Below are 23,461 nucleotides of genomic sequence, written 5' to 3'. Positions count from 1 at the left end.
TCGGGAGGCAAATGAGGTTGGTTTGAAGGAGGTGGAGAGAAAAATAATGTAATACTTTACTTATTAGTGCCCTTACAGTCATTGTGGTGGTTACCTCATATATGCAGGGGGGCAAACTTGTCACATTTCTGCTAAATTAGCAGTTTTTACTTCAAAATAGGTCATCCACGTGAATCGTGTAGATTTGCAAAAAATATATTTGGTGGGGGGGGGGGGGGGGGGGGGTCTACGTCTCATCCAAGTCACATGATGACTATTCTTCTAACTAATCTTCCTGTCTGCTAAACTCCGCTGCTGTTGAAATAACTTTTAGCTTCATGCAGCTAGGTACAATTCTAGACAGTGTGGAGGACACAGTCACAGTAAACAACCTGTTTTCAACATAATTATGTGGGTGTTAAGGTTAGGACCGCCGGTGAGACCACCATCAGTGCTAGCGCTATCCATCTACCACCGCTAGTGCTCAAAAAGTGTCACCTTTTTGGGCCATCACCAGTTTGCACCCCTGAGCTACCTGAAGAGCACTTTGGAGTGAACTTGCCTGCCCTCTCTGCCTGCACTGCCCTGCCCTGCCTGCCCTCTCTACCTGCCTGCCCTGCTTGCTGACCCTCCTGATCTGCCTGCTTCACTATAGAAGCTCTGCCCCTATTCCCCGGAGTCAATAAATACACCCAGCTTTGGGTTTTACTCTCCATCTGCCTCTTGTGTTCTGCACTAGTCTATCTTGTTTTTTCCATCCACTCTTGTTCTTGTGCCCGTTCCTCGCTTCTGTCTTGTCTGGGACTTTAAGCTGTTTGCTTCATAATTAATTAATTAATTATACTTTTTTATTGTAATTTAATTTAATTTTTAATTAATTAATTAATGCTTCATAGCAGTCCCACACCACATCCACTCTGTCAACACTTTCCAAGTAAGGTGCAACAACTGAAATACCTACATTCATAGCCTAATAGACAATTCTGGACTTAGAGAACTATAGTAAATAAATTATTATATGAAATATATTATGAAAATTGAATATGCATATTCTCAGATATTGCGATTTCATTTTAATCATTCTCAGTCACAACGTCACTGATTTCACCACTAACTATTCACCAGAACATTTTATGATGTTGTATATGGTATCATTGTAATCCTTGACCTTCAAAACATGGGGGTAGACATCACCTGTTCTGTGTTATCATGTTTGGTTGAGGAGATATGAAGCACAATGCGGCTATGGCGGAAAGGAAAATGCCCGCCATGGCCACTAAGGAGGAGTTTTTGCGAGGGCTCCACGTCTGAAAATGTTCAGGACAACAAACTGTACAAGTGTACCAAGTTTGGTGCTTTTATGAAAAAGTGAACTATTTTTTCACATATTAACCGGACTATACCAACTAGTGGACATAATTAGATTGGAGCAAATCGCATGTGACGAGATTATGAAAAGGGGAGGGAGCTGTCTCCCGAAATGTCCATGGTCGTAGTGATTACTGCGCTATTACACTACCAAAATATAGTTCTCTCTCCTACCCAACTGTATAGCCTAGTAAGCCTACTATACAAAGAGTATATGTACAGTGTATAGTAAGACATTTGTTTTACTTCCTTTGAGTCGAAAATAATGCCCGTGTATTGAATAAATAAAATATTTATAGAATTCAGTATTCTGTGAACCAATGAATGACAGGAGAATTGTATGACGTGCGCAGTGATACACAGGGTGATGCGCCCTATAAATCACCTGACACAGTTCGTCTCGCAGACAATTGAGAGTTGAAAGAAGTCAAGTCACCATGTAAGTACATCTAAGGCGTTCTGTTAGAAAATAGAGCTAGCTACACGATGTTTATGACCTTACATGCTGCCAGATAATCACTGTCAAAGTAATTAAAGAATATAAGCTTTTAATTGAGAAACCACACGAGATGGTTTCAAGTCCAGTTGTGATTTTAGCGAGCTAGTTCTAACGCAATGGCCGCCTGTTCTAACGCAATGTTTAAATGTTCAATAATATTAGCCAGTTAGTAATTAATACATCTAAAGCAATGAATTTTAACTGTAGACTACAGAAGCAACGATGACACCATTAGCTAATTTATGAACTACAAAGTGGTTGTTAGTTAGCTAGCTACGTCTGGTCTCTTGCCTCGTGCAGCAGCACTTTGCGCCAGTATGTGGTCGCGACATGTGCTCGTGACTGTCTTTAACTGTGTTCAAATGTACACGTGGTAGTCATGTCAAACTTTGCTATGTTAAAATTGTAGAATGAGAAGTTTAATTTGTATGTTTCTTCCAGTTCCACTCCAGTGTTACCGTAATCCAAAACCTAAAATGGCGGGTCGAGCCAGAGCAAGGTCGAGGGGTCTTGCACGCGGTCAAGAGACTGGGCCACCAGGGGCGGTGTCGGTGAGTTCATTAAGAATCCTTATACACATCAATTACCAACATATTGTAGGAATTAATTCTGCCCACAGGATTTCGCCGTTACGCATGGCTGTACCAACATGGCTGTATGAATTGAGGCTACTGTAGGGTCTTGATGGTCAAATCTTATGTAAATGTATACATTTAAATGTGTGATGTGAGAACCCCTGATCTTGGAGAGAGCAACAGCAAGACACAATAATTTGGGCAAGGGTGATCACAAAATGTCAGAGGTTTTCCGGTATGAAGATTTTATAAATTGTGTAGTGTATCCTCGATATAAATATAATAGGATGAGAATGGATCAGGCTAAATAATCCTATGATGGCATCTCTGCCAGAAGACAACAAATGTAATGCTGAATTTATAAGGTCACTATTGTATTCTGTCACTGTAATAGTTTTTAGGCATATCATTGATTCAGTTCTGACTGTATTTGAATGCTCTTGCACTGCTAATTGAGTGGTTAAGATTACTTCACTTACCTTTATGAGTTTTCACAGTCATTTTGTGGAGTGTTGTTGATATGAAACATGAGTTATTATAGGAACTGGTAAGGGCTTTCAATAAAGTATTTTTGATTACATTTTAATGTTTTTTCTTAAAGGCTCACCCTCAGGAGGAAGCACGGCCAGTTCACTCCACTTCTGAGGGTCAACTTGTGGGTCGTGGAAGACAGAACATTGCCCCGGGACTTGTGTCCTCAGAAGGTGCTGTGTTCTATGGTCATTTAAAGTAGCTAATGCATATTAGGGGTGCAACGGTTCTCTGTTTATATTGAACTGTATGGTTCGCCATCCACGGTTCAATATGCACCAGTGAATTTTCAGTGTATGATGCGTTCCATTGAGTTGGAGGTCGAGTTTGTCTGGAACGCAGTTGCTTCTGTAACTTGTTCAAATGTTTGTTCATGGCGAGCGGATTTGAGAGTTGAGGGAACGAAAACAGTGAACAGAAACGTTACTGCAAGCATTCAGAACCTTATCCAGGCATGGAGGCAGGCAGGGAGGCAGGCAGGCAGGGAGGGAGGGAGGGAGGCAGGCAGGCAGGCAGGCAGGCAGGGAGGGAGGCAGGCAGGCAGGCAGGCAGGCAGGGAGGCAGGGAGGGAGGGAGGGAGGGAGGCAGGCAGGGAGGCAGGCAGGCAGGCAGGCATGGAAGCAGGCAGGGAGGGAGGCAGGCAGGCAGGCAGGGAGGCAGAGAGGGAGGGAGGCATGGAGGCAGGCAGGGAGGGAGGCAGGCAGGGAGGGAGGGAGGGAGGCAGGCAGGCAGAGAGGCAGGGAGGGAGGCAGGGAGGGAGGCAGGGAGGGAGGGGGGCAGGCAGGGAGGGAGGCAGGGAGGGAGGCAGGCAGGCAGAGAGGGAGGCATGGAGGCAGGCAGGCAGAGAGGGAGGCATGGAGGAGGCAGGCAGGCAGGGAGGGAGGGAGGCATGGAGGCAGGCAGAGAGGGAGGCAGGGAGGGAGGGAGGCAGGGAGGGATGGAGGCAGGCAGAGAGGGAGGGAGGCAGGCAGGCAGGCAGAGAGGCAGGCACTTGGCCAAACACAAGTTTAGCGCGGGGCCTGCTGTCCACAAAAAAATGTCGAGTGGAGTCGGGAGGGAGGGAGTATTATTATTATGTTATTGAATACTATATAAGACCAAACTTACAGCTACACAATATACATCAATTGCAAGTAATATGTATGACGACATTTTCAACCAGCTAGGCTTCGTTCTGGGACGATCGCTTCTTGCTGTGGGGGTTTAAGCATGCTACTACTATTATGCTAACAATAGAGCTAGATATTGATAGATATTGTGGTCGTATTGTTGTCAAAACCCCATTTAGCTCCATAACTATGAATTGTTCTCGTGCCACGTTAGCAGTTAACAGTAGCTTAACTCATCGTGACGTTAGAATTATAAGGTTCTATGATCTAAATTTTTGTCCAAAATTGAGCTTTTTACATCATCTGATCCATTAGGTGTTTATTCATTTCTGTGTGGTGTTATTATTTTTAAATGTTGACATTTTTGAGTTAGTAATTAATAAAATACAAAGGTTCCATCTCACAAAACATAATGGAATTATGAAAATAAAAACGTTGACGCTCAAAATCTCTGAACTGCCCTAAATGGAGATAGAACCTTATCCAGGCATGGAGGCAGGCAGGCAGGGAGGCAGGCAGGCAGGCAGGCAGGCAGGGAGGGAGGCAGGGAGGGAGGGAGGCAGGCAGGGAGGCAGGCAGGCAGGGAGGGAGGGAGGGAGGGAGGGAGGCATGGAGGCAGGGAGGGAGGCAGGCAGGCATGGAGGCAGGCATGGAGGGAGGCAGGGAGGGAAACAGGGAGGGAGGCAGGCAGGGAGGCAGAGAGGGAGGCAGGGAGGGAGGGAGGCATGGAGGCAGGCAGGGAGGCAGAGAGGGAGGCAGGCAGGGAGGGAGGCAGGGAGGCAGGCAGGGATGGAGGCAGGCAGGGAGGGAGGCATGGAGGCAGGCAGGGATGGAGGCATGGAGGCAGGCAGGCAGAGAGGGAGGCATGGAGGAGGCAGGCAGGGAGGGAGGGAGGCATGGAGGCAGGCAGGCAGAGAGGGAGGCAGGCAGGCAGGGAGGGAGGGAGGCATGGAGGCAGGCAGAGAGGGAGGGAGGCAGGCAGGGAGGGAGGCAGAGAGGCAAATCTCCATTTTTGTCAGATTTGAGCTTTTTTTTTTTACATAATCTGATCCATTAGGTGTTTATTAATGCCTGTGTGGTGTTATTTTTTTAAATGTTTTTAAACATTTTTGAGTTAGTGATTTAATCAAATACAAAAGGTTCCATCTCACAAAACATAATGGAATGTAAAAAACGTTGACGCTCAATATCTCTGAACTGCCCTAAACGGAGATAGAACCTTATCATTCTAAACTCACGTAATGTCATGTTTATTTTCTTCTGTATAATAGCCTAGATCAGCCAGCTGGGTTAGCCGCTATCCGCACTGACTCTCTCTGACTCTGACCTCATCTTGGTTCCCTCTGAGCCCCCACCTGCCAAATCCTTCTCCCCCCCCCATCAACAAACACATGTATATACAGAACTCCTATAGCTTCTTCATCACGACCATAATCATTTTTGTCTCTGTTGTAGAACACAAGATGCTGTCGGTCGGCCCGACTGAGCCGTGGTCACTGAGAGAGAAACTCTGCCTGGCCTCCTCGGTCATGAGAAGTGGGGACCAAAACTGGTAAATGCACAATAAACACTTAACGCCCCTTTTCCCTGTCTTTCAGTTCAACACTCAATGCATATACGTATTGTCATCTACTACTAATTGATCTAGTGTTTTATTATTGCGGAAGCTGTGCGACTTGGATCATTTGTGATGTTTCCTTCGTTGACATTCCATTGCCCTGCCCCCCTTCCCTTCCACAGACCCTCCCCTGTCCCGTTGGCAGATGGTACTGCACTGCTAAATGAGTTTAGACATGAATTCATATCAGAATATATAATCTGTGTCTTTCTTTTCAGGGTTTCAGTCAGTAGAGCCATCAAGCCTTTTTCGGAGTCAGGTCGCCCTCCTGACTGGTTTTCTCAAAAGGTAACGACATACATACAACAAATTAATGTCACCCCCGTATTTTACACTGGGGTTCACCTTGACTCTTGGCCAAAACACTTGTGATGTCAAAGTTAAGTCACTGTTTGTCTAATCCCTCTCTCTCTCTCTCTCTCTCTCTCTCTCTCTCTCTCTCTCTCTCTCTCTCTCTCTCTCTCTCTGTCTCTCTGTCTCTGTCTCTCTCTCTGTCTCTCTCTCTCTGTCTCTGTCCCTGCCTCTGTCTCTCTCTCTCTCTCTCTCTCTCTGTCTCTGTCTCTCTCTCTCTCTCTCTCTCTCTCTCTCTCTCTCTCTCTCTCTCTCTCTCTCTCTCTCTCTCTCTCTCTTCTCTCTGTCTTCCTCTTCAGCACTGCGCTTCCCAGTACTCTGAGCTTCTGGAAACCACAGAGGCCCCAAAGTGAGTACCCTCCACACATGCACACACATTCTAATCTGAAAAGGATCTCCTTTTGTTTTACACTGTATGCCTCTATGTTAGATGATAGAAATGCTGTAGCTACATGTAGCTGTTTGCTAAAGTGTGTGTTGTCTGCACTGTGTCAGGCGTAAGCGTGGGGAGAAGGGCGAGGTGGTGGAGACCATTGAGGACGTGATAGCACGGAGACTCACCGCGGAGAGGATAGAAGAACTGAAGAAACTACTGAGAGATACACAGGAGAAACACAGGTAGACACACACACACAGTCTCTCTGACACACACACACACTCCTCTCTGACACACATTGCACACCTCTCAACATATTTTCTGTGTTTTTGAGCTCAAACTTATTGTTGAGGACAGAAACACGCTGGATTTATCCGTAACAATATTTCAGTTTGTATTTGAACTCACAACATTCAACCGTTGACTTTCTCTGACAGGAAGCTGAAGAAGGAGGTGGATTTTATCCAGACAGGCCACCTCGACTCCAGGCTAGAGGAGCTGTGGGCAGATATCTCACAGTAAGAGACCAGTTTGTCTGACTGACTAACTGACTGACCGACTGACTGTCTAGGTGTCAATGCCAATTTGTTTTCTGTTTGTCTGTGGTATGCTGTACGTTTGTAATACTAGTGTATCTTCTGTGTCATCTATTCCTTTGGGTGTGTACTAACAGCCTGTCTGTGTTTATACAGAAAGAAGAAGCAGGAGGAGGAGGAGGCGGAGCTTAAGAAGAAGGCCACAGAGGCAGCCTTTCAGGGTGTGGTTTGCTTGTTTTCTGTTAGTTTGTTTTCCTTGTACGGGGCTGCTATATTCAGGCACTTGAAATTGACGACCGTAAAGTCCATATGCTCTTACCACTGTAGTCAACATTACATGCCACGTCGACTAAAGGGCTCTGCACACAGCGTGCGATTTCTGTTGCGCGTCAACATTCCATTTTGAAGTTTGAATGGAAGTCTATGAGAACATCGCATCTCAACACACACGGCCCCGATTTTAATCGCACGGCGAAAATTCGATTCCATTCATTTTGAATGGGACAAAGCACACGACGTTAACGTTGCTACTCACCCATTTTCGTTTGTCTCCTTTCGTTGATGAGATGTTAAGTGACCGTTATTCTAGAACGAACTGTACTAGATACGAACATCACCATCAGCCAGCCACTACACTTATATAGCCCACAGCTAGAATCCATGTGGAGAATCCATTTATTTGTTGAGTGTTGTTGTTGTGCTAAATGCTCCCATGTATTTTCCCATCAAACACTACAAGTCCCAGCAGTCTAGAGGACAATTGCGGCAACATCCGGCCATGAGACATCCGGCCGCCATCTTTCAGAACATGTACAGAACATGGTACACCCCCTAAATCAGGGGACCCACATATTTTATCACAATATGTCCAGTTGTATCTTGTAGAAATTGTGGAAGCAAGGCAAGCAATATTGGTAGAGCCTATTGTAATCAGCCTGCCTGGTCCGACTACGTAACAATTGAGAATGGAATGTTGAGGTGCAACAGAAATTGCATCGCACGCTGTGTGCATTGGGATGCGATTTTTTATGATTTTCTCATAGACTTCAATGGTGTGAGTTGAAAATGGAATTTTGCGGCGCAACAAAATCGCATCGCACGCCGTGTGCGTTGCAATGGAATGCTGTCGCGCAACAGAAATCGCACGCTGTGTGCAGAGCCCTTAAGTCTCTGCAGTCTCTGCAGCTAAAACTTTGAAAATGAAAAGACTAGCCTTCCTTGCCTGGAAAACACATGGAAAATTAGCACAAAAAGTCCTGGAACACTTTGAAGGGTCATGGAAAAAAATCACATAAGATTATAAATAGTCTGTGCTGCCATAATAACTTTAAAAAAAAAATCATATCAATAAGGCCCTGTAGGCAAGCACCAGAGTCTTGAATATGATGCGCAGTGACCCGGCTATTGAAGGCCAGGGGAGAGTACAAAGTAGAGGTGTGACCCTATGGTGACCCTACAGTGACCCTATAGTGACCCTACAGTGACCCTACAGTGACCCTATAGTGACCCTATAGTGACCCTACAGTGAGGCTATTGAAGGCCAGTGGAGAGTACCCAGTAGAGGTGTGACCTGACACGTTCGACACATGAGGTACCTACTGAGGCGGTGTGGCAGCCAGTCATTGATAGTAATGGCACATTTTGCCACTCACTCAGTACTCAAGTAATGTCTCCTTATTATTTATTGTAAAATGTAATCGACATTTTTTTTTCCTGGAAAAAAGATTATTGAAAAGAGTCGGAAGCCTGTTTGAGTCTATTTCAACATATCCACATAGTGCATAAAGTTGAACTAATAGTAAACATACAGAGAAAGTGGCAGTGGCAGTCCGCTGTAATTCTATGCTTTAAGGGTAGCAGTGTAAAAAAAAAAAAAAAAAAACGCTGACACAGTGTGTGTCTGATGTAGCATCCCTGTTAGGTTGGTCACTCTGCACCTGGACCTCCGTAGTGTTCAGTCTAACCAGTGAAGAGGTTTGAGACGTGCCCACCTAAGACCAAGTCCAACCATTCTTCTTCCTCCTCTGGCCTCAGCTCGCCAGACGGTGAAGAACACCCCCAAGCGTGTGCCCAGTGTGACGGTGCGCTCGCCCCTGGGCGCCAGCCCCACCAGCACAGAGGGGCCACAGACAGACACCCCTGCACCGCCAACAGGCACGGCCATGCCCCAGGCAGAGGAGCCCCCGGCCAATCCTGTGGTAAGAACAACCCCCAGTCCTGGTCATCTTGTGTTAGAATAAGTACAACATTCGGTGTATTACACCAGCAGCTTTATATTTCGCCTGATAGGCAAACACGCCACAGGGACACTTGGTTTTATTCCGCTAAAGTAAATGTACGAATTGCTGGTGATTTCACTGTTCTGTTTTTGCTAGTCGATGTTGTTGTTGCTTGCAAAAAATGTCACTTGTGTGTCGCGTTCTGACACTGCCTCTACCTAGGTGCATGAAAGTCACATTTGGAATGCAATAGAACTTCTGTGGACCGTTAGATGGGAGCACACACACCAAGACATGTTTTTTCTGTCTCTCTCATCTCTGGTGGTGCCTGGCCTATGGTAGGCCCAGGGGGTAGCCGTGTTTCTGCCTTCAACGGAGGCGCCGGGGCCTAAAGAGGGAGGAAGCCTGGGGGCTCTGGTAGAAGACTCCCCACAGAAGAGGCTACTCAGTCAGAAGTCCACACCGCCGCCCTCCCCTCTCCTCTCGGAGCTGCTGAAAAAAGGCAGCCTGATAGCTGCCAGCCCCAGACTGGTGAGAGAAACACAAGAGGAGGATGAGTGGGTTGAATTAAAAAAGAAATAATAATAATAATACTAATTGATAGGATCAATTGGGTTGATAGAAGTACAGTAATGAATGATTCGTTGTATTCAAAGCTCGACACTGAAAGCTGTCCTCTTTATCTATCTCCTCCCCTTCATAACCAATGGTCGAAGAAGGCAGGGTAGATTTGCCACCAATATGATAGACAACCCACAAAGCCTCTGTTGTAAGATGAGATACATTCTTGTCTGTTTACACAGATGCAATTTGCTTTAGGTAATTAAAACCGCTCATGTTAGGACATTACAACCTAACGAGGAAGGAAAGTACATAAGTCCAACATCCAATGCGATGACGTATGGTTTGTATAAAGAGCTACAGTGTGTACAATGCAGTGATACAAGTGGATGTGGTAATTGTAGTGTGCATGTGCCTGGAGACTAGTCCATTTCCTCAACTGTCACCCTGATTCAGTGGTTTGTACAGAACAGTTAAGCAGAGTGTTGATGATGTCATGACGATGATGTCATATCCTCTCAGGTGGTCGAGGGGGATGTTGCTGCAGGACTGGCGAACGGAGTTGCCGCCACCATTGTCGCAGCAGGCCTTGAGGTCACCGCAGGTAACTATGGCAACCGCGTAATCACACACTCGGGTACCCGGATGCCTGTTAAGCTTGCTTTGTATTTCAGGTCCATGTTTTTCATTACTATCTATATGTTATGTATGCATAGCATTTTGTATGTACCAGGAAGTGTGTGTGTGTGTGCTCCCCTTTGTTAGAAGCTACTTCCTTGTCTCGTCCAATGGAAACAGTGCCTCCCACCTCTGTCGCTCCTCCCCCTGCCATGGCCAGCCCCGCCCCACCCAACACAGGTTACTACGCTGTCCCTTCCCTCTGTCCCTCTGTTCATGTCTCTCTCAGACTACATATATTCATCTCTTGAAAAGGAAAGTCAAGATTAATTCAAATGTTTGCTTAAGTAAAAACAATGTGCAATTTGTGTGTGTGTGTGTGTGTGTGTTTGCTTAAGTAAAAACGATGTGCAATTTGTGTGTGTGTGTGTGTGTGTGTGTGTGTGTGTGTGTGTGTGTGTGTGTGTGTGTGTGTGTGTGTGTGTGTGTGTGTGTCTGTGTCTGTGTGTGTGTGTGTGTGTGTGTGTGTGTGTGTGTGTGTGTGTTCGTTCATGTTCATGAACAGACCTGGGATCAGAGATGGTGAAAGCTAGTCCAGAGCTGGGTGAGGAGGTGGAGTTAGCAAAGGAGGTGGGACTAGGGGAGGAGGATCTCAGGGGATCTCACCCAGATCTGGTGGCTGTGTCATACATGGGAGATGAGCTGGACCTGGAGACTGTAGGAGATATCATCGCCATCATAGAGGAGAAGGTACTGTGTGTGTGTGTGTTTTACAATTTGGAAACAGAACTAATAACTAACCCACAGGAAAAGGTGCTGTGCTGAGTGCATACATCTCACATCTTTGTCTCTCTCCCTCTCTCTCTCTCTCTCTCTCTCTCTCTCTCTCTCTCTCTCTCTCTCTCTCTCTCTCTCTCTCTCTCTCTCTCTCTCTCTCTCTCTCTCTCTCTCTCTCTCTCTCCCTCCCTCTCTCTCAGGTGGATGACTCTGTGGAGGCTTTAGACGCTGCGGCGGTGGAGGCTGCTCTTTCCCTCTGCGAGGAGGCTGTTTCTGGGGGACACTCTCTCTCAGGCCCCTGGGACTCCCAGGACTTAAAGGCCTCAGAGCCTGGACCCACAGTTCAGTCAGACCCCACACAGGGGTCTCCAGGTGGGGCTATGCCGACGGCAGCTAACCCCGGGGGCCTGGAGCTCCAGACAGAGACAGAGTGTGCGAGGGAGGTACCAGAGGAGGAGAAGGAGGCGGGGGACTGTGAGGGGCCAGAAGCAGGGGGGGCTGACGTCACCCCCTCTGTTGGCCTTGACGACGGCGCAGCAGGAAATGAGGTCACGGAGGAGGGAGTCCTCGGAGAGGAGGGAGTCCTCGGAGAGGAGGGAGTCCTCGGAGAGGAGGGATCTCTGAGCGCAGTTGTGAAGAGTGAGAGCGAGGAGTGGACGCAGCCAGACCCTGACATATCCTGTCTAGGTGGGTCACACACACACACACACACACACACACACACACACACATACACAGACAGATAATAGAGATAACAGATATAGCAGATATAACCACATTTACCTGTACACTACACAAAGCCCTTTCCCACTCACTCTCTCCTTTTCCCTCTCTATCGTAGACTCAGAAGACAGCTCTGGATCAGGGAAAGAGTCCAAGGTAATTTTCCTCCCTGCTGCATCACACACACACACAGACAGACACACACACACACACAACCCACCCACCCACCCATACTCTTTCCCTCACAGACAGACTCCTCTCTCATACCAGTTCAAACGAACGCAGACCCGTATTGTTTCTGTGTATAGGAAGTGAAGGATGAGGAGGTAGGGAGCGACGGGGACCCTGACGATGGGATGGAGCTGAAGGAGGAGTGCCTGGGAGCAGCCGAGCAGAAGGCCCGATCTCCCATGGCGCGGAGCTTGGTCCTGGGGGCCTTGAGGAGGTTGGTGGCAGTAGTACTGAGGGGTATGGAGGAGTTCCTTGAGGTAGGGGGGGGGGGCAGTTCCATGGATGCACTGGTGGGTGAGGAGGGAGTCCTTGAATTCAATTCTGAGGGAGACGGGGAGCCAGTGAAGTGATTTGAGGATGGGGGTGATGTGATCATATTTGCGCACCATGGTAACCCCTGACCTGAGCTTGCTGCCATAAGCCTAAATAAAGCCAAGTCAGTACCCTAAAGAAGGCTTTCTGACCTCTTTCTGATTAGATCAACTTTCTCTCTAGTAAGAAAGTTGAAGTAGGGGTAGTGGTGGTCTAGTGGATAGTGAGTTGGACTTGTGATCGGAAGGTTGTGAGTTCAAATCCCGCCTGAAACCACACCACTACTAGTGTGCCCTTGAGTAAGGCACTTAGCCCTCAGTTACTCCAGGGGGAATGTCCCTGTAATTCGTAATTGTAAGTCGCTTTGGATTAAAAGCGTCTGCTAAATGGCAAAATGTAAAAATTTTACATTTAAGTTGTCTGCTTTTTTGCACTCATCAAAACCTCTCTCCCTCGCTTGCTCTCTCACCCCCCCCCCCCCCCCCCCCCCCCCCCCCACACACACACACCTCTATTTCTCCCTCTCTCTCAGCTCCATATGTGGGGAGGACCAGGAGGCAGTGCAGGCTCAGAAGATCTGGAAGAAAGCCATCATGCTGGTCTGGAGAGCAGCAGCCAATCACAGGTCAGCTTCTAAGCATGTGCATTCTGTAGAAGCCAATCATGCAACTCGTCTCTGGCACAATGGAATTTGACTGAGTCATTATCACCTGTCTCAGGTATGCCAGTGTGTTTCTCCAGCCTGTGTCTGATGACATCGCCCCCGGTTACCACAGCATCGTACACAGGTGAGACTGTCATTGTGAATGAACAGTTAAAAAAAGACTGTTAAAAATAAAAAGAAAGAAAGAAAGAATAAAAAGAATGGTTAAAAAGCTCATTAGAGATGACAGCTCTGTGAAGGTATTTCTTATTTAAACTATGCAACACACACACACACACACACACACACACACACATTCAATATACACTTTCTCTCACCCGCACAAAAAACACACGCCGTTCAATACACACCTTCCCTCACACATGCATCCACCCCCCAACCCCCACTCCCACCCACAAACCATCATCTCCCCCTGTCCCCCTCCAGGCCCATGGACCTGTCGGCCATCAAGAAGAGCATCGAGGCGGGCCAGATCCGCACCACGGCCGAGTTCCAGCGGGACATCATGCTGATGTTCCAGAACGCCGTCATGTACAACAGCTCGGACCACGACGTGTTCCACATGGTCCTGGAGATGCAGCGCGACGTGCTGGAGCACGTGCAGCAGTTCATCATGCAGACCTCCGAGTCGTCCATCAGCACCAAGAGCCTGCGGGGTCGCGAGGGGGGCCGCAAACTGGAGCCCGGCGAGAAGGTGAGGGAGGGGGGGGAGAGGGGGAGACACACACTTTCACACTAGCGTGTACGAACGCCACACACTCACCCTGGTGCCTACGCATGGATACGCATACATCCATACACACATACACATACACATACACACACACACACACACACACACACTTTCACACTAGCGTGTACGAACGCCACACACTCACACTGGTGCCTACGCGTGCGAACGCACACACACACACACCTATGAGTCAAGCAGGGGCACCGAGAGCCTGAGGGGGGCGGCAAATAAGAATCGTTTGGATGAACACAGAGAGCACACACACACACACACACACACATTCACACACAAACAGACAAACCTCTCCACACAAGGACATGTGAATTTGATGCCGGATACGCTCCACCTGGGTGTCCACGCTGCCGTGTCCCTTCTCATGCCCCTGTACTGTTGTTAATAAGTCTCTGAACTAAACGCCTCTCTTCTAACCTCCCAGACATTTCATTTCCTCTATGAATGAATGAATGAATGAATGGACTTTATTGTCATTGCTACAGTACAGGTACCAAACAACGAAATTAAGGAGGGGTGGCTCCCCTGGTGTTAGGAAAGGGGGAAAAAAAAAAACTTTTAGAAAAAAAATCACAAGAAGGGAAGGAGCTGGTTTACATAAATAAAGGCTATGTACACTATCCACTGTACTATACTGTACAGACAGACGACTAGGGTTGTCATATTGCACAATAGTATTATTCCACATTTATTTAAAGTGTCGCAGTTTGCAGGCTTGAAATGTACACATTTGTGCCTCAGCACTACACCTGATTTTTTTCAGTCCAGCAGCTGCCATCAATCCGTCCAGACTGTCCAGGGCCCAGAACTTAGGTCTTTGCTGTGTTCAGGGCCTGGACGGCCCTGTGGTAGAAGCTGTTCTTCAGTCTGTTTGTCCTTGCGGCCAGGGTCCTCTATAGGTGCATGCTGCCTCTGTCTGTCTCCCCTCTCCACTACTAATGTCTGTCTGCAGTGCCTGGGTGTCTCACACTTGACTGTTTGGAAGAGTGTGCGTGAGTGTGCGTGAGTGTGCGCGAGTGTGTGCGTGTGTGTGTGTGCGTGCCTGTGTGTGCTTCTCTCTCTTTTCTCACTGTACTGTTTGTCCTCCTACAGGACAGTGTCCCAATGGCCTCTCCCGCTTTCCTTCTCTCTCTCTTTGTAAGTATTCAGGTTCAAGGTCAGAGTTCACCAGGTCAAGCAGACAAGCACACGCTGTTTCGACGTCCGCTACACGCACCGAAAACACACTCGCACAGCCCTCACCTCACCACCCCCCCAGAAACAAAAGGAGCATATCACAGATATGCTACTCACAAAACTGTCGTCTGAAATAGACACTAGTGCACACACACACACACACACTCACCACTCAGAAACACACCCATCATCACCCAAAGACCTTGGCCTTCAGTATTTCATTCTTAAGTGGACCCCATACTGTGTGTGTGTGTGTGTGTGTGTGTGTGTGTGTGTGTGTGTGTGTGTGTGTGTGTGTGTGTGTGTGTGTGTGTGTGTGTGTGAGAGATTGAGAGTGTGTGTGTGTTTGTGTTTGTGAGAGAGATTGAGAGTGTGAGTGTGTGTGTGAGATTGAGTGTGTGTGTGTGTGTGTGTGTGTGTGTGTGTGTGTGTGTGTCTCCGTGCTTTCTCCATTTGCCCTTTTTCTGTATCCAGTGGTTGTCCTCAACTTCTTTCTTTGCATGTCTGGTGTCAAACTTTATTTTTTTCCTTTTCCTTTTTGTCCTTTAATCATTTACGTTTTTCTTTCTTCATTTCCGCTGACGGGCAGCAGAGATCGCCATATGTTTTTACGCGGGCCAACTGCGAACCATCATTGGGTTTCCAGCATGTTGTCATAGTAACGACTGACCTCTCATCCCCACACCTCTCTCACTTACAGGACGGGGGCACTAGAGGGCGCCGATGTGCCATCGAAGCAGACCTCAAAATGAAGAAATAAGCTGCGAGAGAGAGAGAGAATATCAAAGAGGACACGTTATAAAAGACAGGAGGCTCAATAAGATAAATAATACCGTTCGGGAATTGGGACGATTTTTACCAGAGAAATGTTTGGTGGATTTGTTACTGTTCGGTGAAATTGATGGTTTGATTTATTTTTTCTCGAGGAGTCTGTTCACTCTCTCTGTGTGTGCGTGCGTGCGTGCGTGCGTGTGTGCGTGTGTGCGTGCGTGCTTGAGAGAGAGCAATAATAGCTGCAGTCCCCCCCCTTTGTCAGTGTATATAGTATAATTAGCTAATGTTAATTCATTGAAGTCACTGATTGCATTTTAAGCCTGTACACTAGAAATGTTGGGGCGGGGGGGGGATGTAATTGGAGTCCCAGATTGACAGTTAGCACGAACCAGCAGACACTGCTGTCCTGGACTGTAACAGAACCAGCAGACACTGCTGTCCTGGACTGTAACAGAACCAGCAGACAGAACCAGCTGGACTGAGCCAACAGACTTACTGAGGGCCTGGTTCTGTTCTTTAGGATGTAGCCAACTGCAAAATATGCTGCAAGGAATCGATGTGTCTATATGTTAGTGAGACTACGAAACAGTTTGTACTGAGTGTTGGACTTTGTGTACAGTCGTTTTTTTTCATTTCAGTGTTTATGTTGTTAAATTGTTTATTAAAACGTTAAGAGAATTAAAATAATTACATAATTTCCTTCCCATGTTATTGTTTTTAAACCAACCCTGCCTCTCAAAACTTGATTATATTGCATTGAGAACACTCTTGAGTATGATATTTTGTACTGGTAACAATTCAGATTGTTCTTAATATTGAAGCAGTACGTACCATGACACTGAAAAGAATACTGTGCAAAAAAACGTTTATTTCACATGTTTCAGTTTAGCAATACTGCAGCACATCAGACAGAGTGACAAACAGTACCAGGGGCAAGGCCAGCTTGCTACATCTGAAGTGAGGTTTCCATTGTTTTCCACAAGCATACATCTTCTACACACACACACACACACAATACATCTCCATAACACAAGCTAATCCTTTTGGTGCAAAAAACGATGGCTACCCTGAGTTCCAGTATAATGAACTGGCAGGGTGACAACTTGAACCACCTGAAGTAAAGCCAGCAAGGTAGCAGAAATTGCATCATGTGCTTATTGTAACCAACCATTTCCCTCCTGTAATAGTACAAAAAGGAGGAGGACTATTTCCCTCTAGCAATTGAATTGGCATCCAGTGTTGCTGTCAGTGCATTTACCTGTCCTCAACTTTCAATAAATGTTCTGCCTACATTCAAATAGACAACTTAAAAAAATATGTTTGAAATCAACAAAAACATTTCCCCTTCTCAAATGCAATGTACATGTACAAAGTCTTAGGCCTGATCTTGATCCCTGATCTAAAGCGCCTCTATTTGTCAGTAAAACTCGTGTATAACAGGGCTTGCGGAGGAGTAGAGTTTCTTCTTCACCAGGCGATACTCGGGTCGTAATCTCAACACTTTGTCGGTGACGAATATGTGCTTATATATTCACATATATATTCACCTATATATATTCACCTGGTTCAGTGGTGCAGTGGAATAGCAATTTCTATTCTGGTGCGTCACGTGGCTTCGTGATAGATCCATTCCCTCAGGTCTTACAGATAGATAGACGCTGGAGGCCGTGCCGTTGAGTGGCAGCTGCATGGGCGTGTCCTTGTTGTAGGCGGTGGAGTAGCTGCTGGGCCAGGGGGAGGGGATACTGATGACGTCACTCTGGCCCAGATACCAGTAGGCCTCGAAGATCTTCCCCAGGTCTTCATCCAAGCAGCTGCAGTTGTACACCACGGCTCCCAGCTCCTTCACCTGAGCAGGGACACAAGAGAAGACATACGTTTCCCAGTGTTTCAACCAACACTGATCTTTAGAGGTATTATTTTCAGAATCAATGGCTATATAAAGTCCTAAAAATGTATGTACCAATCCTAGATAGACCCAATTCCATTAAGTCTGTCCTGCTTGGGGGTGTCGTCCTTGGAGGCTCGGCCAACCAGCAGGGTTAGTTTGCGGTGACAGTAATCAGCCAGGTCCAGGACCGAGTCACCAGCTGCCTCACAGGAATCCTGTAACCACGGCACCACACACAAACTGTATTCAGTGGCATCCTATGATACACACGTGTGTTTGATACCATTCCTCATTCCGTCCCATGCATTAGAATGAGCCCATCCTCCAATTTCTACCTCCACCGGCCAACCCTGCACCTCACTGATGGTTCGATTATAATTTACACAGTTAAAGTACACATATAAAATATACATAGAGCTTCACAATGATCTCGAGATGTAAAAAAAAAAAAAGCAAACTGCAAACATTGCTAGTGTTGTGCTGAGGCGTATGTAAACTACTGCTCACCTTATGATACATAACTGTTTCCAGAAGGTTTATGATTGAAACCTCGTGGCGAATCTGAATGTCAGACAATAGAGCAGAAGAAACAATGGAATGAACTGTCAGTATAACAACGACATCAGCATGTGAATTCACAGAATGTCAGTGGAGGTAGGAGGTGGTGCATTCCTTGCATTACACTGAGCCCCGTCCTCCGATTTCTACCTCCACTAGCCTCCACTGTAATATGATCACAACAGAGGTCAGACACGGTTTCTCCTCTCACCACCATATACAGAGGAAACGTGCTCTTCGGATCGAAGTCCCGAAGCTGACAAAGAATAGGAAACACTTTTTGTTTCCAAACCTCCACCAGAATCATCTCATGGACCAAGGTGGGGATCTGGGGAAGAGGGGAAAAGGAGAATGAATTTTGTCAATGGAACCAGCCAGGGCAATGAGTGGTCTTATAATTGATCCTTCCTTCCTTTCTAGACTGAATGAAATCACTGATCTGATTATGACTCGATGGGTGAAGGCAATGCATGCTGTGCAAAGCGTGTTTAAACTAAACCCAATCCAAGCTAATTGATTATGTTACTTCAAGGGGGAGGAAGGAAGGAAGGACGCATCGTTAGAGTATTCGAACGGGCCCCATCATTGGAAGCACACTACTAGTGTTATTATCATTATTATACTTGAATTATTCCAATTGGAACAAGATCGCCTGACTGTCTTAAGACATTGATATTCTGTGTCTTAAGACACCTCAAGATGGCTCAGATGTCAATATGGCTCTTATGTCTTAAGTGAGTGCATGAGTGCATGTCTTCAGGTTAGGTCTTAAGACGACTTAAGACAATCTTGACAGACAAAATGTCTTATTTTGGTTAATTAAGACACCTTAAGACATCTCAAGAAGACAAGGTGATGGCTGGGTATGTGGCTCTAACAGAGAGACGTTGACCTCTCACCTTCCCGTGCGACACCAGGAGCTCCTTGATGAACTCGTCCTGCGTGAATGAAGCGTTTACTATCGCTTGCATGTTGAGCTTTTCGATATACTCGTGTTGTCTGAACCACAGTCTAACCACAGACACTCTAACCACATACACTCTAACCACAGACACTCTTACCACAGACACTCTAACCACAGACACTCTAACCACAGACAGTCTAACCACAGACACACTCACCACAGACAGTCTAACCACAGACACTCTAACCACAGACACTCTAACCACAGACACTAACCACAGACACTAACCACAGACACTCTAACCACAGACACTCAAACCACAGACACTCAAACCACAGACTCTCAAACCACAGACACTCTAACCACAGACAGTCTAACCACAGACACTCTAACCACAGACACTCTAACCACAGACACTCAAATAACAGACACTCAAACCACAGACACTCTAACCACAGACACTCAAACCACAGACACTCAAACCACATACACTCTAACCACAGACACTCTAACCACATACACTCTAACCACAGACACTCTAACCACAGACACTCTAACCACAGACACTCTAACCACAGACACTCTAACTACAGACACTAACCACAGACACTCTAACCACAGACACTAACCACAGACACTCTAACCACAGACACTCTAACAACAGACACTAACCACAGACACTCTAACCACAGACACTCAAACCACAGACACTCAAACCACAGACAGTCTAACCACAGACACTAACCACAGACACACTAACCACAGACACACTAACCACAGACACTCTAACCACAGACACTCTAACAACAGACACTCTAACCACAGACAGTCTAACCACAGACACTCAAACAACAGACACTCTAACCACAGACACTCTAACCACAGACACTAACCACAGACACTCTAACCACAGACACTCAAACCACAGACACTCTAACCACAGACACTCTTACCACAGACAGTCTAACCACAGACACACTTACCACAGACACTCTTACCACAGACACTCTAACCACAGACACTCTAACAACAGACACACTTACCACAGACACTCTAACCACAGACACTCTAACCACAGACACTCTTACCACAGACAGTCTAACCACAGACACATTAACCACAGACACTCTAATCACAGACACTCTAACCACAGACACTCTAACCACAGACACTCTTACCACAGACACTCTAACCACAGACACTCTAACCACAGACACTCAAACCACAGACACTCTAACCACAGACACTCTAACCACAGACACTCAAACCACAGACACTCAAACATTAACATGAAGCTCATTAGTATGAAGCTAATTAACATACAGCTCATTAACATACAGCTCATTAACAAATAATTGTAAATAATTCATTAATAACATATACACACACAGACACACGTATACACACAGAGACATTAGCATGAAGCTCATTAACATACAGCTCATTAACCACAGACACTCTAACCACAGACACTCTAACTACAGACACTAACCACAGACACTCTAACCACAGACACTAACCACAGACACTCTAACCACAGACACTCTAACAACAGACACTAACCACAGACACTCTAACCACAGACACTCAAACCACAGACACTCAAACCACAGACAGTCTAACCACAGACACTAACCACAGACACACTAACCACAGACACACTAACCACAGACACTCTAACCACAGACACTCTAACAACAGACACTCTAACCACAGACAGTCTAACCACAGACACTCAAACAACAGACACTCTAACCACAGACACTCTAACCACAGACACTAACCACAGACACTCAAACCACAGAAACTCAAACCACAGACACCCTAACCACAGACAGTCTAACCACAGACACTCTAACCACAGACACTCTAACCACAGACACTCAAACCACAGACACTCAAACCACAGACACTCAAACCACAGACACTCAAACCACAGACACACTAACCACAGACACTCTAACCACAGACACACTAACCACAGACACTAACCACAGACACTCTAACCACTCTAACCACAGACACTCTAACCACAGACACTCTAACCACAGACAGTCTAACCACAGACACTCTAACCACAGACACTCAAACCACAGACACTCAAACCACAGACAGTCTAACCACAGACAGTCTAACCACAGACACTCTAACCACAGACACTCAAATCACAGACACTCAAACCACAGACACTCAAACCACAGACACTCAAACCACAGACACTCTAACCACAGACACTCTTACCACAGACAGTCTAACCACAGACACACTTACCACAGACACTCTTACCACAGACACTTTAACCACAGACACTCTAACAACAGACACACTTACCACAGACACTCTAACCACAGACACTCTAACCACAGACACTCTTACCACAGACAGTCTAACCACAGACACATTAACCACAGACACTCTAATCACAGACAGTCTAACCACAGACACTCTAACCACAGACACTCTAACCACAGACACTCTAACCACAGACACTCTTACCACAGACACTCTAACCACAGACACTCTAACCACAGACACTCAAACCACAGACACTCTAACCACAGACACTCTAACCACAGACACTCAAACCACAGACACTCAAACATTAACATGAAGCTCATTAGTATGAAGCTAATTAACATACAGCTCATTAACATACAGCTCATTAACAAATAATTGTAAAGAATTCATTAATAACATATACACACACAGACACACGTATACACACAGAGACATTAGCATGAAGCTCATTAACATACAGCTCATTAACATACAGTTCATTAGCATGAAGCTAATTAACATACAGCTCATTAGCATGAAGCTAATTAGCATACAGCTCATTAACATACAGTACTGCTGCTCTGTCTACTGCAGGTCACACACAGCTCATTAACATACAGCTCATTAACATACAGCTCATTAGCATGAAGGTCATTAGTATGAAGCTAATTAACATACATCTCATTAATATACAGCTCATTAACATAACATTTTAAATGATGAATTAATAACATATACACACACAGACACACGTATACACACAGAGACATAAGCATGAAGCTCATTAGCATGAAGCTCATTAGCATGAAGCTCATTAGCATGAAGCTCATTAACATACAGCTCATTAACCTACACACACAGACACACGTATACACACACAGAGACACTAGCATGAAGCTCATTAGCATGAAGCTCATTAACATGAAGCTCATTAGCATGAAGGTAAATAGCATGAAGCTCATTAACATACAGCTCATTTACATACAAACACACGCAGACACACACAGTTCATTAACATACAGCTCATTAACATACAGCTCATTAGCATGAAGCTCATTAGTATGAAGCTAATTAACATACAGCTCATTAACATACAGCTCATTCACATATACTTTTAAATAATTAATTAATAACATATAAACACACAGACACACGTATACACACAGAGACATTAGCATGAAGCTCATTAGCATGAAGCTCATTAGCATGAATCTCATTAGCATGAAGCTCATTAGCATGAAGCTCATTAACATACAGCTCATTAACATACACACACAGACACACATATACACACACAGAGACATTAGCATGAAGCTCATTAACATGAAGGTAATTAGCATGAAGCTCATTAACCTACAGCTCATTTACATACACACACAGAGACACACACAGCTCATTAACATACAGCTCATTAACATACAGCTCATTAGCATGAAGCTAATTAGCATACAGCTCATTAGCACGACGCTCATTAACATACAGCTCATTAGCATAAAGCTTATTAGCATACAGCTCATTAACATACAGTACTGATGCTCTGTCTACTGCAGGTCACACACAGCTCATTAACATACAGCTCATTAACATACAGCTCATTAGCATTAAGCTCATTAGCATGAAGCTAATAAGCATGAAGCTCATTAACATACAGCTCATTAACATACACACACACAGACACAGACACACAGACACACACACGCAGCTCATTAACATACAGCTCATTAACATACAGCTCATTAGCATGAAACTCATTAGCATGAAGCTAATTAGCATGAATCTCATTAACATACAGCTCATTAACATACAGTACTGCTGCTGTACTACTGCAGGTCACACACACAACCCACTTTGACGTAAGCCACTCCCCCTAACTGTCTAAGCCACTCCCACTTTGACGTAAGCCACTCCCCCTAACTGTCTAAGCCACACCCACTTTGATACAAGCTCCACCCACTTTGATACAAGCCACTCCCCCTAAGTGTCTAAGCCCCTCCCACATTGGCGTAAGCCACTCCCCCTAACTGTCTAAGCCCCTCCCACATTGACATAAGCCACTCCCCCTAACTGTCTAAGCCACACCCACTTTGAT

The 23,461-nt window shown here is 45.9% G+C and overlaps 2 protein-coding genes and 2 long non-coding RNA genes across 4 annotated transcripts; all 4 read left to right on the top strand.

The window, feature by feature from the left end:
* The first annotated feature begins 5,520 nt into the window (after window positions 1-5,520).
* On the top strand, window positions 5,521-6,373 carry LOC308157326. The gene is made up of 3 exons (XR_013937446.1): window positions 5,521-5,613; window positions 5,898-5,967; window positions 6,330-6,373. It is a non-coding gene; the product is annotated as an uncharacterized lncRNA (long non-coding RNA).
* A 96-nt stretch (window positions 6,374-6,469) lies between these two features.
* Window positions 6,470-11,741, top strand: LOC308158160 (bromodomain-containing protein 8-like; the record flags this gene model as incomplete). Its single annotated transcript, XM_080531759.1, has 10 exons — window positions 6,470-6,474; window positions 6,526-6,648; window positions 6,844-6,924; window positions 7,099-7,163; window positions 8,977-9,140; window positions 9,504-9,692; window positions 10,245-10,326; window positions 10,488-10,580; window positions 10,906-11,090; window positions 11,511-11,741. 10 exons carry the CDS (start codon window positions 6,470-6,472, stop codon window positions 11,739-11,741), a joined length of 1,218 nt encoding a protein of 405 aa, XP_080387885.1.
* Window positions 11,742-11,746: 5 nt separating this feature from the next.
* Window positions 11,747-12,214, top strand: LOC308157503. Its single transcript, XR_013937450.1, has 3 exons — window positions 11,747-11,804; window positions 11,959-11,996; window positions 12,149-12,214. It is a non-coding gene; the product is annotated as an uncharacterized lncRNA (long non-coding RNA).
* A 7-nt stretch (window positions 12,215-12,221) lies between these two features.
* Window positions 12,222-15,869, top strand: LOC308157502 (bromodomain-containing protein 8-like). Its single transcript, XM_080531062.1, has 5 exons — window positions 12,222-12,285; window positions 12,916-13,008; window positions 13,103-13,171; window positions 13,474-13,741; window positions 15,669-15,869. The coding sequence occupies exons 1-5, from the start codon at window positions 12,251-12,253 to the stop codon at window positions 15,726-15,728; spliced, it is 525 nt and encodes a 174-aa protein (XP_080387188.1). The 5' UTR covers window positions 12,222-12,250; the 3' UTR covers window positions 15,729-15,869.
* Window positions 15,870-23,461: the final 7,592 nt, after the last annotated feature.

This window comes from Nansenia antarctica, assembly GCF_963989245.1.
Source record: "Nansenia antarctica genome assembly, chromosome: 5".
In the NCBI taxonomy this organism is placed as follows: Eukaryota; Metazoa; Chordata; class Actinopteri; order Argentiniformes; family Microstomatidae; genus Nansenia; species Nansenia antarctica.
Note: the sequence above shows the minus strand (reverse complement) of the source record. Positions and strands in the feature narration are given on the sequence as shown.